General features: G+C 40.2%; 1 protein-coding gene across 1 annotated transcript in view; it reads right to left on the reverse strand.

The window, feature by feature from the left end:
* Positions 1-2,877: 2,877 nt before the first annotated feature.
* The window catches only part of Sorcs3 (sortilin related VPS10 domain containing receptor 3), a 625,100-nt gene continuing 614,239 nt past the window's right edge, over positions 2,878-13,738 (reverse strand). Inside the window, exons 23-27 of the mRNA XM_027407465.2 lie at positions 12,066-12,197; positions 10,359-10,458; positions 9,395-9,500; positions 3,652-3,812; positions 2,878-2,942 (exon numbers count right to left, since the gene is read on the reverse strand). Coding sequence (XP_027263266.2) covers positions 2,878-2,942; positions 3,652-3,812; positions 9,395-9,500; positions 10,359-10,458; positions 12,066-12,197 — 564 coding nt within the window. The remainder of the gene's footprint in view (positions 2,943-3,651; positions 3,813-9,394; positions 9,501-10,358; positions 10,459-12,065; positions 12,198-13,738) is intronic.

Raw genomic sequence — 13,738 nt, forward strand, 5'->3', positions numbered from 1 at the left:
TAATGGATTCCATAGGCTAATACATTTGAATGCTTTGGCTGTAGTTGCTGGAACTATTTGGGAAGGATAAGGAGGTATGGCCTGGTTGGAGGAGGTGTATCACTGGGGTGGACTTTGGGGTTTTGTAAGCCAAGTCCATTCCCAGTTAGCTGTCTCTCCCCATGCCTATGGGCCAGAACATAAGCCCTCCTTTTCTACCTCATGCTGTAGGTAGGAGGTCATCCCTTAGTTTCTGTTATAACACCATGCCTGCCTGCCTGCCTGCCTGCTGTCATGCTCCCTTGCCATGAGGGTCATGGTCTCTAACCTTCAGAAGCTGTGAGCCTTCAAATAAAATGTTTTATTATAATTTGTCTTGTCATGATGTCTCTTCACAGCAACAGGAAAATAACTGAATAACACCTTCAAGACCTAAGTGGCAGGTCCAGATCAAGCACTCGTTGGAAACTGACTTGGGATTCAAAGTTCTTTAATAACAAACATGGATACTGATTTAAATAGACCATTTAACAGAAGCTCCACTAGGGCTATAGAAAAATAAACCTGTCTGGCAAATTTCTATTGTTCTAAGTTGTTCATTCCCTCCCCACACTGACAATGTTTATCCACACATCATTCTATGTAATCTAGAAGTGACTACTGACACAGGAGGAAGGGTCCATTTCCTTAGGCCTGCATGTTGAGCCTGGCAATGTGAGCAAAAGTAAACAGTTTGACAAAAAGGGTAAAGGGCTTGCCATGTCTCCTGGGGAGTTCTGCAATTGTCTTACAAAGCAGATGCAAAGCACCCAAAGCCTGCATCCAGAGAAGTTCAACAGAGTCAGGCCTGTGAGATCTCTGAAACACCTTCTCCCCAAAGACTCAGAAACAAAAGATGCTTATGTGTTCCAATGAGCCTTTCCTTATCTGCACGGGAGGGGGCTACATAACAGTATTGCAGCAATGTCTGGTGAGTAAGGTAGGCAAAAAAAGAAAATCACTAAAAGAGAGAATTTTCAGCCAAGTGTGTAGCTTTGATGTACAAAAATACATTTATTTTCAACAATTTCAAAACCACTGTCTTTTTTTTACAGTAGAAATATTCAAATGGAACAATAAAACCAAGAACAGTATATGTATATATACTGTATATATATAGATATGACTCATGCACTGAATTCCAGTGTTTAGTACACATATTGCAACTGTATGCCCCATTTAACCCTTGGAATGAAAGGATCTTTAGAAACACTTCTGACACTGACCTATGCTGTAGCAAGCTAGATGTCTCAGTCACATTCTCCCTGTGTCTTACAAAGAAGAACATGATCAGCATCCCATGAAGGTTAATCGGTACAAAATGTGGCCTTTCCTCCCCTATATATATATATATACAGTATATCATTCTTTAAAACAAGTGTGCTCAGGCAGAGCCTGGAAAGGAAAATAATGCTTACAGCATGGTGTAAAATGATCCTACTGAAAAGAACTGGCATGTTAAACCTGTGAAGGGGCTGGGTGAGGGGCTGGGAAAGTGAATATGGGCTTTGAAAGCCATTCACCCCAGAGGCGAGAACTACCTTAAGGGAACTGGAAGCAGACATCTGACTTTAAGGAAGTTGTGTACATCTGACAAGCAAACAGCACAGCTTTGCTAAAATCATTTCTGACTAATATCATTAAAGGCGAGGCCTCTATTTGGCCTGCAGGGTTTGCACAGACTCAGGCTTCCACAAACGGCACTTCCAGTCCAGCCTCTCTGACTCTTCTCATGCCAGCAGATGCTCACCGGAACTAACATAGTGCCCAAGGACTGTTCTGAGCTCTGAAAAGCTTTGAACTTACCATGAGCAATGCACATATTCCTGGAATCCAATTAGAAATCAAAGATGCCAGGACCTTAGATCCATCGCTCCTGCTTTAGCGTGTACTGCTTTCTCGGTCTGATAAATAGCACCCTTGCTGTTTTCTTTTTGAGAAAAAGTCTCATCTCCCCAACTGGGTTTCAGTTTCCAGTCTCTACTAGGTCTTGTGACTCCTTCCCTGTTATCTTAGGAAGGAAGACAACCTTCATGTTCTCAACCCTCAGGTCACTGAAGTCTCTCCTTTGTCAATTGCCCCAAAGAAGCCCTCCCCTGCCCCCTTTATATACATAAGCAGAAACCAGCTATGGTGTGAACAGAGACGCAAGAGTTGAGTGGGACAGACAGCTGGAGAGCATCCAGAATCCAACACATCAAGCAGGCTGGGGGGCGGTCAGCTCTGAACATGAGTGCGTAAGCCAACACACACATCTTTCTTTTTTTCTGTTTTCTTTTTTACTAAACATTAAATTATTTCTTAGGAAATAAAAAGCTATTTACACTGTAGTTATATACAATATGCCATCTGTAGCCTCAGTATTGACATGCACGAGGCAGGGCCTCTTTCAGAAAGGTGTGCGTGCCTTTGGCAGCTATGTCCACTCCCCCCTCAACCTACATCCTGAAATTGAACCAGGGGATGGTATGTGGTGTGTGTGTGTGTGTGTGTGTGTGTGTGTGTGTGTGTGTTGTGTGGGTGGCAGGGGTAGAAGGAATAGAATTGAACAAAAAAACAACTCAAAAAAGAAAAGACAGAAGGACACTGGAAGGTCTTTGCTCTGCCAACAGCAGGGTGAAGCAAGGACCCTGTGGAAAGACACATCCTTAACACAGATATAACCATGTATTTCTTCATCCCACTGCGATCAACTAAGGATGCCTTGATTTCCTCCCAAAGCCCAGCATTGGACTGCTATTTATGAAGGGACCCTTGGTAAACAAAAGCTAAAAAAGACATTTTCATTTTTCCATAACAATAGTAATAATTGCCATCAAAAATCAAGTCAGGAAGGTGGTTGACCATGTGGCTTCTTGGTTAAACACTAGTACAGTTGGGGATCTCCTTTGTGCTCTCGCTGTTTGCAATGGTGGCAATACCTCCTGCAGCGGGGGAAGACATAGAGAGGAAACAGAGGTAAGTTCCACAAGGCCACTGAGTCTTTGCTTTATTCACTGCCAAATACCAAACTGCCTGGAACAGGCTGTAATATGTTTTCACTAAGTAGAGCATCTGAATATTCCTATGAGATCACAAGCTTCTCATCCTCCTCCCATAATAGAATATAGGTAGCAGACACTGCACTAACTCATAGAATCATTTAATGAGGGAGGCAATTTCAGAGATTTCCAGACAGTATATGACAGGCAGACAGAATCCTGGTACTATTAGTCCCATTTTACAGTTGAGGAATGTATGATACTGAGCACACACAAGGTTTGCAGATTGGCCATGTAAAAGATAGTCCATACCTCATTCTGCATTCATGTAGACATTGTTAAGGACTTATGAGGCTTTGGGTTTATAGGTTTAAAAAGGAAAAGAGCCTGATAGTAATGGACTTCATCCTCCACTGGGACATCCAAATTTCCAATCTTTATTAAATTCTAATGGAAAATATATATATATACTTGTGTCAATTTCATGTGGCTAGAGCTGGCAAATGAATTTTAAAACAAGATTATGCCACCGTAACTAGTGTTTTCCCCAGCTTTGCAGTCCAGGACCATCTAGTGGCACATGCAGTGCCAGCTAATGACAGAATATGTAGAGGACACGGGACTCTAAGAATGGTAGCACAGACACACATACCTATGACCCGCGTGTCCAGCTCTTTTTCCAGCAGCTCCTCTGGCTCGGTGAAATCACTGAGTGTGATTTTGGGGGCATTTTCACTTTGGCTCACTGACCCGATCATCTCCTGTTCCTTGTCATGTTGGACTTGGGCATAGATGTTAATCCAGGGGATTTTCCTACATGAGGTAGGAACAAAATCAAAGTGAGATCAAATGGTATGCCTGTTTTAAGCAATAAGAAGTGCTGGGGGGAGGGCTAAGTGGAGGAAATGTCAGAACAGGGCCAGCCAGTGTCAGGGGAACAACCTGGCCACACAGAGACACTGAGGCCAAAGATACAAGGCTAACTGGAGACCAGGATGCCCAGCTAAGATTGAACCCGCAGAACATTCATTAAAGGGAGAAATGGTGTTGATCAGTTACTCAATAAAGCCCAAAAATGTTTACCTGTATTTACACTTGCAAAGGAGCTGGACTTTGAATCTTATGAGATTCAAATGTCATCTTTCACTAAGTTGACATGTATGCAATTGATTCCTATTGCCTTGTTTTAGGAACAACCCAAAACAACAGACTCATGTTTACAATTTTTAGAGCAACACACTTGGGTCAAATATATCAAGTATTTTGATAGTTTCCTTCTCTGCTTAACCAGAATAACAGTAGCTTCGTTTTAGGACTGAGAGTATGTTAAGGAACAGATTACAGGAGGACAAATAAATTCCCTGAAAGACATAAAAGGAGCAGGTTTGGAGACACAAGGCAATCAAGTTAGGGTTGGAAGACAGCAAGTTCAGACTGAGAGCTCAATGAAACTGACTTCATCCCTGACCCTGCCAGCATGACTCCTGCCATACTTTCTTCAAGTATCAGCAGGTTCCTCCCCAGGCCTAAAATCTGGTGTTCCCCATACACTTATGTAGACAGATTTCAATCATGGTCTCTAGTCCAATGTGAATTGTGACTCATAGATTCAAACTGGATGGATTTGGGATCTGTGTTCTGCCAAGTTCTCAGGAATGGCTGATCTCAGTGCCACTGAGTGTCTATCAATTGGAACATTGAATCTACACAAAAGACTCTCTCCCCTGCGGACTTGACATTGAACTAACTGTACCCTCTATCTATGTAAGATGCCTATGGTTCTCATGGTGATGTTTGATCTCTGTCCTTCAGAAATTGGCTCATGTGTCACTTCTGAAGGCTCCTATGATCCCAGATAATGTCCTGATTTAATGTGTAATTATAAGACAAAGTCTATAAAAACTAGTAAGGTATAGGTTTAGATTGATACAGTAGCTGTTTATTGACTTGTTTTTCTGTCATTCTCACTAAACTAAAAGCTTCATATGGGCAAGGTCTAAGTGTTCTATGTTCACAGCTGTACAGTTAGCACACAGTTGCATTTATTAGGTATTTGTTGAATGGATGAATAAAATGTCCAAAGCCTGTGTTCTATGCATTTGCTAGGCTGATTTCCAATATAAAGGCTGTATTTTTTATGTTGGCATATCATATCCAGAAGATATTTTTCTTACCTCATTGAATGATAGTGAACTAAATTCTAAAATGATGGGAAGCCAATAAATGTCTTCTTCAACCCGGTGTACTTCATGCATTCCTAAAGGTCCATTTCTCTCTTGTCCTAGTTTAAATCAGTCAGATTTTCGTGCTTATATCTTCTTCATTCTATTCCAACCCCCAAATGGGGTAAAATACTTAATGAAGGTTTCCAGGATAACTCTTAAAGGAAACTCTGAAAATAGGTCTTAAACACACACTTGTCTCTACCTTTCCTCTATGCTCAATTTTCATATCTTGGTTTTCTTTCCATACATAAAAGGCTGTGTCCTCATGTTTCCTACTGGTCCATTACCAATGTCACCCAATTTGTGATACCTTAAATGGGAATGATCTGGGAGGCAAAAGCCTACACACTCCATGAATGTAGAGTATGGAAAATTCAGGGGTTATAGTATCAACTCAGTTGATAGAAGGGCTTGTATAGCATACATTGAGCTATGGGCCCCATTCCCAAGTTCTCACAAACTGGCCATGGTGTGCATGCCAATTACAGTAATTAAGAGATACATGTGTGAGGATCAGTTCAAGGTAATTCCCATTTATTTATGTAATGTGTTTGAGTCAAGACTGAAATAAAGGGAAAAAAGAAAATATAGAGAAAAAGATAATTAGACAGATGATGATATATAGATAGGTCGACAGATAATTAGAAAGACAGATAATAATAGGTGATATAAAAGTAACTGGTAGCCAGAAAGATTAGATAGACAGATAATAATTGGTGGTATAAATGATAGGTAGATAGATGGATGGATGTATAAACAGACAGTGAGACAGATTAGATGATGGATAGATAGATGATAGGTAGGTAGGTAGGTAGATAGATAGATAGATAGATAGATATTGAGTTGGCCCTAACTTTGATTTTTAGTTAAACACAGATATAGTCTAATAAATGAAATTGCTTCTAATTAGAAAACTGCAGTTGCTTATGAATGTTAAGGTCAACTGTAATATTAATATCCACTAGATCCGGGGGCAGTCAAACCATTCCTGATCATACAATTTGTTATCTATCCGTTCTTCTTAGATAAACACACCTATTAGTGTTTGTATTCATTTGGCCTTACCATGACTGCTCACTTACTTCATTCCCTGAAAGCAAACATGTTTTCATCTTCAACAGATGACTGGAAGAGACTGACTTTGACATCACAATTTGTAACAGTATAAAAAGCTGTCAAGTTGCTTTTCCTTGATTAGCACATCTACTTGTAGAACTTTTGAAGATGTCAGTCAAGCCTGACCTATGTGTTTTTATAAAGAGATGAAGGGACATGTCTTGGGCCACATATCCATACAAGTTTAAATAAAAGGAGTAAGATGGAAGAGGGCATGTATCCTAAAAAAAGCAAGCAGGCAAACAAAATCAGGTGCATTTTTATATTAATTTGCTCCAGCAACGAAAAAAGTAGATTTTGAACTATAATGAAAGCCTTATTAAAAATGTAGGAGGAAATGTAAGGGCTCCAACATTTTGTTGAATAACCAGAAAAACATACACAATTATAGAAAGCAGGTCTTGTTGAGATTTTAGAAAATAAAATCATTTCACAAGGATTTTTAATTATATTGCTAAGGCATCTGGAAACAACTTTCACTATCTATGAAGCAGATGTGATATGAGAGGGAGGGTGATATTTACTTGAAGGATGTTTGGGAATCTTACTTCATCTCCTTTTCTTGACTGTGGTGGGTGATTTTCAGTGCATAGAACATAGTAGGAACTCAATATGCATTTGCTAGATGAATGCACATTTAAATTAGTTTGTGCTAGTAGTCATATCAAAAGAAAATTTTGCTACCATATCAGTACAGATTATGATGCATGCTCATTCTTATAGAAATGCTACTGGATGGTGATGAACAAGGCAGGGGAGAGTGAGAGACCCAGGATGCTGTCTGACCTTTGCTTGCTTGCTAGCTGGCTTACCCTGCACAGCCACCACTGGGATCCTACAAGATGGGAGGAAAGAAAAGGCCAGAGAAATAAAAGAAAATCCAGCTGAGTATCAACCAAAGGCCTGGAGCACTGGGAGGAAAGCATGGAACAGGAACTTGGACTAGGAAAGTAAAGGCTAACATGTGGCTTAATGCTCTTTATCCAGTTTTATTGGCACTAATGCACTGTCAGAGAAGGAAAGTTCTCACTGATACTTGGGAACTACAAAGTAGAATAATTCTGAAATGTCATTATCTAAGCAGATTTATGTATGAAAGTCTACAAAGTTAGTTTTGTTTGTGGAAAGAAGTTGATTGTCTGGGGAGTTTAACCATCTTTATATACCAACGGAAAATATCTAAGTCACAAGATAGCTTGCTATAATTTGAAGATGTGTGATAAAAAGAATTGCTTCTTGCAGGATTTCTACTGGCCCTCATCCACCATGAAATGGAATGCTAGAAACAAGACAGGATACATTTTGCTTATTTGATATTCACCCCTACCCCAGTCTTTACATTCCTCACAACTCAGAAATTCTTACAAATAGTTATATGACTGACATTCTGTTTCACAAAATGGTGTTTTATTTTCTTATTAAAAATTTCCCCTTGATTATACCTGAAGGCTTTTTCCTCTATTCAAAGCAAACAAGAGTAGATGGATTGGCCCATCTTGACCCAAAAGCACATGAATTCCTATTCCGATTTGTAGGTCCACTAGTGAAGTAAAACCAGCCTGTCCTTCCCGTGATCGTGGGAAAGAGTTGAGAGATTATTGCCCTTGTGGCTAACAATGCATTATATATTAAATAAAAAAGACATTTTTAAGCAACCAAAATATCCACTGGTAAAGAGAAAAATGGGGAGAGAAGAATAAAACCACCCACCACCAACCTCCTCGACAATCCACAAAGATTATCTCCAGGGCCTGGAAACACTCCTAGACCAAGATATGCTTTAAGAACTCACATAATTAATAATGTTCTTTTTATTTTACCCAGGCTTCCCAAACAGTATGACTCTTTATTTATCATAACTTTTGAGAGCCCATTATGTTATGAGCCAGTTTATGGCCCACGGCATCCCTGGAACACACAGTCTCTGGTTCTTTGTTATTGATGATACTCAGTCTTATCAAATTATCTTGACTACTTAGTATATGGCAGCCACAGCTGTTAAAATGTTTAATTAACACAGCAAAACCATGAGATATCATTGTTTTGCACATCTCACAAATGAGGAAATGAAGGCTTGGAGACATAAGTACAGTTGCCCAAGAGTATAAATGCCAGAAGTGAAACTGAGTCCATGTGATTGCAGATTTTATATTCCAAGTCAGTAAACCTCTTGGCAGGTTTACATAATTTGAATACTAGTGCGTAACTGTTCATTTCTACTTCATTCTTTTTGCAATATTCTATTATGTCACCCTCCCTGGGGCCTTCAAAAATAGTTTCTGAACACATGTGGGATTTCTCTGCCTGAAGAGTTTCTTTTCAAAGTAGTAAAAGAAGGAAACAGAAGCAATATATAATAGGCAACATTGTATTCTTTCTTTAAAAAAAAATGAATCATAGTCTCATATAGCCCAGGGTGGCCTGGCAAAAGACAATCTCAAACTTCTGATCCTCCTGGCTCCACCTTTCAAGTGCTGGGACTACATTCATGTACCATGTAAATCATGATTTATATGTTAGTCAAGTCAGGCCTTGAGCATGCTAGATAAATACTTTACAAATTATGTTCATCACCTTTCATGCAGGTTTAAACAGAGATACTAGATAGCACCACTATGAGATAAAGAAACATTATATATACATACACCTCAGTGTATGCTTATGTATTCACTGAAAATGAAGACTTTTCTCTATTTAAATATTCTGCATGGGTGTTGGTCTATATGAAAACCCTTCTTGATTATCTAACAACTTACTTTTGAAATATGGGTGGGTTTTGAGGATCCTCTCACACATCTATTATGGAGAATAAATAGATTTCAAAACTAATCCTTATTTTTCTTAATGTATGAAACCTACAAAGTGAATAGGTCAGATTCTCATCACCTTCATTCCCTGATCCTCAGGCACTCCTGATTTTCTCCATCACTAAGGAGATCTTCCAGACAAATGAAGATCACATTGAAGATATGAGTTGAGGAACATCAGCCACAAGAAGAGTCAACTGCAATGAACCTCACCTAGAGATACAATCTGACTGATAATAGCACTTACCTTTTAAACTTGTAGATCAAAAAAACAGCCAAGCCGACAAAAACCACAGACAAGAGCATAAGCATGGCTGAACTGCTGTGCCCAGAGCTGGAGTCCACCAATGGAGCTAGGAGGGAAGAAGAGACATTGGAGAGTGGAGGCTGACAGCATTGACCCTGATTTCCACTCTCCAAAGGCCTGTATGCTACCTAGGCATGGGAAGCTTTGCTTTGATGATGAGAAGAGTTGTTCTCAAATTTCAAGGAAAACTAAGCTCTTCCATTGTGTCTGGAACACTTGCTGGTAGGGTATATATTGAGTACATGTGACTAGCTTAGGGAGTAAGGTCTTGAATTCTTTGTCTCCTTAGTCTTCTTAACAATGTGGCATCACACGAATGACTTTGGGTTAATCACAAATACAATCTTAATTGTTGTACTCTCCCTCTACCACACTCTGCTGGTACAAGTCCCCTAGGTGTCGAGCTTTAGGAACTCATTGCCAGAAAATTATAAGGTCAGAAAGACCCACCCAGAAAGCAGACTCTCAGAATCACCACATCAATGCCCAATGGGACATGCCACTTTTATTGCTTTTGGAAGGCACCCAGCAACAGCTATCTGTTCCCTCTTCCCACATGGGCTCACATACTGGAAATTGAATGGGATCTTAGAGTTTCTCAAGCTGACCTCTAACAAAGACTCAGAGAATCAAAGACCTTTGAAGAGACCAAGTACCACCCATATAACCCAAACCAGCTCAAATATAAAAGAAAGAGAACATTTTCTTCAAACATTATGAAGGATTCAATAATAAAGCAACTTGTAAGAAAGTCTTCCTGTAGTACCTACCAAGATACTGTTAGCCATTTTCATACAGATAGGCTTAGGTATTGCATCATCAATGGAAAAGGTTTTGGAGATTATTCCTTCCCTTTTCTGGTCAAAATAGTCCTCATATCCCCTGATTCCCAGCAAACACTCACCTAGTGTCAGCTGTGTGACATATACAATGACCTGGACCCCTGGCTTCAGCTCAAACTGTACCAAGTTTTGGTTGAGTGCATTAAATAGTGTCTCTACAATCTGTAAAACAAAAGGGTTCATAGATAGACATGGCAAGTTATTGTGCTCCCTTATGAGTTGACTGGCAAAAAAAAGTTCATTCATGGGATGTGGACATCTTTATCAACTTGGCTCTCACATCCTACAGAGCTTCTTGAAACCCAGAAGTGGAAAGACAGAAAGAGGTGTGTCAGAAATGAAAGAGCAGCTTTTCCAAGCTGCCAGTGAATGAGGGCTCTAACAAACATAGCATTTCATTCAACTTCTAGCTTAGAGCTCTTTCATCCCTGCCTTTATAACCAGAGGCCTGTTGTGGGGTCAATGAAAGAATGTCAACTCCTCATTAGTTCTTTAATCTGATCAGGTAGCAAACTGAGTACAGAGGCCCCTGAAAGGATTAAAGCGCATGCCGACCCCTTCCCAAACCTCTGCATATTCTGTTCCACAGACAATGGGAGGCGAACATCAAAGTACAGGCTGACTCCTTTTATGGGATAATTTTTCCTCTTTCCTCTTTCCACAGCAAGCCTCAGAACACATAACATTGATTTAATCACTCTCTGATTCCCACATGAAAGCTGAGGCTCACTTAGGCTGTTGTCCCCAAGTCTTATCTGGCTGTACACACCTCAGTATCACAGCTGCTATCCATCACTGTAATTACCTGTTTATCTAAATGGATGGATAGTGTAGCTTCCAAATATAGTTCATGCTTGCTACTTGCTATTTCAGAATAATGAAGGCTTAGGAAAGTGATGTGCGCACCAAGAAGATGGATTTATTTTTGAATGACTTCAACATGCACCCCTGTGATGAGAAGAAGTCCTTCCATCCAGAGAAAGGGACAATTAGCAGTTCTGTCTGAGCACTGTGGTGGGTGTCATCCAGGCCAGGTGAGACCTGGAAGGATGCAGAAGGAGTCTGTACAATGGTTACTCCATATATGAGCAAATTATGTTTCAATGGCACAGCCGTTCAGCAGCTTTGTCCCTTCTTATTTCCATTTCCCTTGACTTAGCATCATGAGAAGGTGGGACAGGGTGACACAGCATGCAGGCAGCAATACCTCAGTGGAAGCAGAGGTGATAGGGAGAAACAGCCGACTGTTGCCCACGTGCTTCTGGAACTGTGTGCGGATCACATGAACCATGTGTCCAACAATGACAGTCATATCCCACTTTGGAAACACCGCTTGTTTCATCAACACAAACTGAAGTGATTCATCTCTCTCCAAAGAAAAGTGTCTAAAAGCAATTTGTTTCTTCTCCAGAAACATTAAATTGACCAGAATCTCTAGGGCCCATGCAGTTTAAAGATAGGACCTCATTACCATAAACAAGTAAACACCAGTATGCACACCCTGTGTTTGCCTGCCTCTGTCTCTGGACTTACATCTGTCTCTTTCACCCTCCCTCTCTCCTTCAAGAAGCCAATGGGAGTATGAGGCATGAGCAAGGTCCTTGCTTATTCTGCATAGGGCTGACAGTTGGTCAAGTTCTTGGATGTTGGGTCAGGAGCCACTGGCAGACTGTATGTAGTCTACTCTTGCTCTTTGACCAGGGAAAACTTTCTATGAACTCAGGGTCTGGCATGGTGGCAGGTGTCCCAGTTGAATGTCTTTCACTTACTTGTTCTAGATCCCCTTCGTGGCCTTTCCTCCTCTCTGTCAAGTTTTTGGGTGGGAGGATGAAAAGCTCTGCTGAAGTGGGGAGACCTGGGAACACAGCCACGAGAATCTGATCTTCTGGGACGCTGGTCACCTGCAAAATATTTAGAGCAAAGAGTTAGGCTTCAAGTGCCGGTCTTCCATAGATCGATAGCCAGGAGCAGAGTCTTCATAGCTAAAAGGCCTATGTGAGGTTTTAAGAAGCCAGTATTTCAGTGCCAGGCTGCAGTGTACACCCTGACTGCTCTCCCAGTGACAGGCTGCAGTGTACACCCTGACTGCTCTCTCAGTGCCAGGCTGCAGTGTACACCCTGACTGCTCTCCCGTTTCCCCTGCAAGCTGCTAGGGAACACACCATTGCCGTCTCTGCTTTCATTTCCATTTTCACTGACACTCAGAGGATGCCAAAAGATTTCTGAAATGGTATTTTTGGGGAACATTTACAAAAGTTCTTCTTGTATTTTTTACCTATCTTTTCATTGAGAGAACTAGATCAGCAGCTCAAAATTGAATAGCCTGGCTCCAAATGAGTAGTAAGAGTAAGCAGTTATAAAGAAAGGGGGGTCTCAAATTCAAACTAACAATAGAAGAGCACTTGTTTTCTCCACCAAAGTAAGAATGTTTTAAGTTTAATAGTGCTATTGGTGTGGTTGCAGTGGAAGGAGAGCCACTCACTAGGGTGGCTACATGAAAAAGAATTGATAGCCATCATCAATTTGCTTCCCAAAAGAATCTATTTCAGACTATAAAAATGTTCATATTCTTCAGTCTGCAACTCAAGTTCAGTCCTGAAGAAATGAGTCAAGGTGTCTGAAAAAAAATGCATAGGGAGAAACATAATATTATCTGGAATAATAAATAAATGGAAAGCTTGAACATTCAAAAATTAAGAAAATAGTGGTATAATCACATGGGAAATATTATTCTAGGTTGAAGGTGATATTGAGCACTATGAGGTCATGCAGAAACTTAGGATAGTTGCGTGCTCATCTACAGGTTTATAAAAATAAAAATGTATGTAAGAGTAAAATGTTAAATGTTAAGATGGGATTATGAATGAATTTTTCTATTCTTGAGTGTGTGATTTTATTGAATTTTGTGATTAAAAATGTAAAAGAGTCAAACTTGACTGAAAAACAATGGATGAGAATGAACTGAATTTTCCTATATATTATTCTTTCCTATATGTATTGATGGTTTTTTATTCAGGAAAATGCCTGTTCTCTCCATAGGTGTGTGCTTCAGCTGAAATACCACTTCACTCAAAGGTCTCTCAATTGGCCATCTGCCTGCAGTAATCTCCCCCAGGCCATTCAAATCCCATGGCAACCACCCTTTGGGACACTAATCATGTCTTTTCCTGACAGGTTCTGACTGACTGCTGGCACAGGCATTCCTGTAAATCTTTGAGAATACTTCACTATTACAAAGTTGCTTGGCATGTTAGAAACTCAATGAACCAATGAAGGCTTGCTGAATTGAATAGAGGCAGAAGGGTAGATTGTTTCCTATTTGCTCAGCTCTGATTCCTATGTAGAACTAAGCTTAATGATTGGAGTTAATTCTCAGGGTTGCTATAAAAGAAAGAGAGCCAGGAAGAAAGGCAGAGGCAACAATCAAGTCTAAAAAGAAATC

The sequence above is a fragment of the Cricetulus griseus genome, chromosome 3, assembly GCF_003668045.3.
Source record: "Cricetulus griseus strain 17A/GY chromosome 3, alternate assembly CriGri-PICRH-1.0, whole genome shotgun sequence".
Classification (NCBI taxonomy): domain Eukaryota; kingdom Metazoa; phylum Chordata; class Mammalia; order Rodentia; family Cricetidae; genus Cricetulus; species Cricetulus griseus.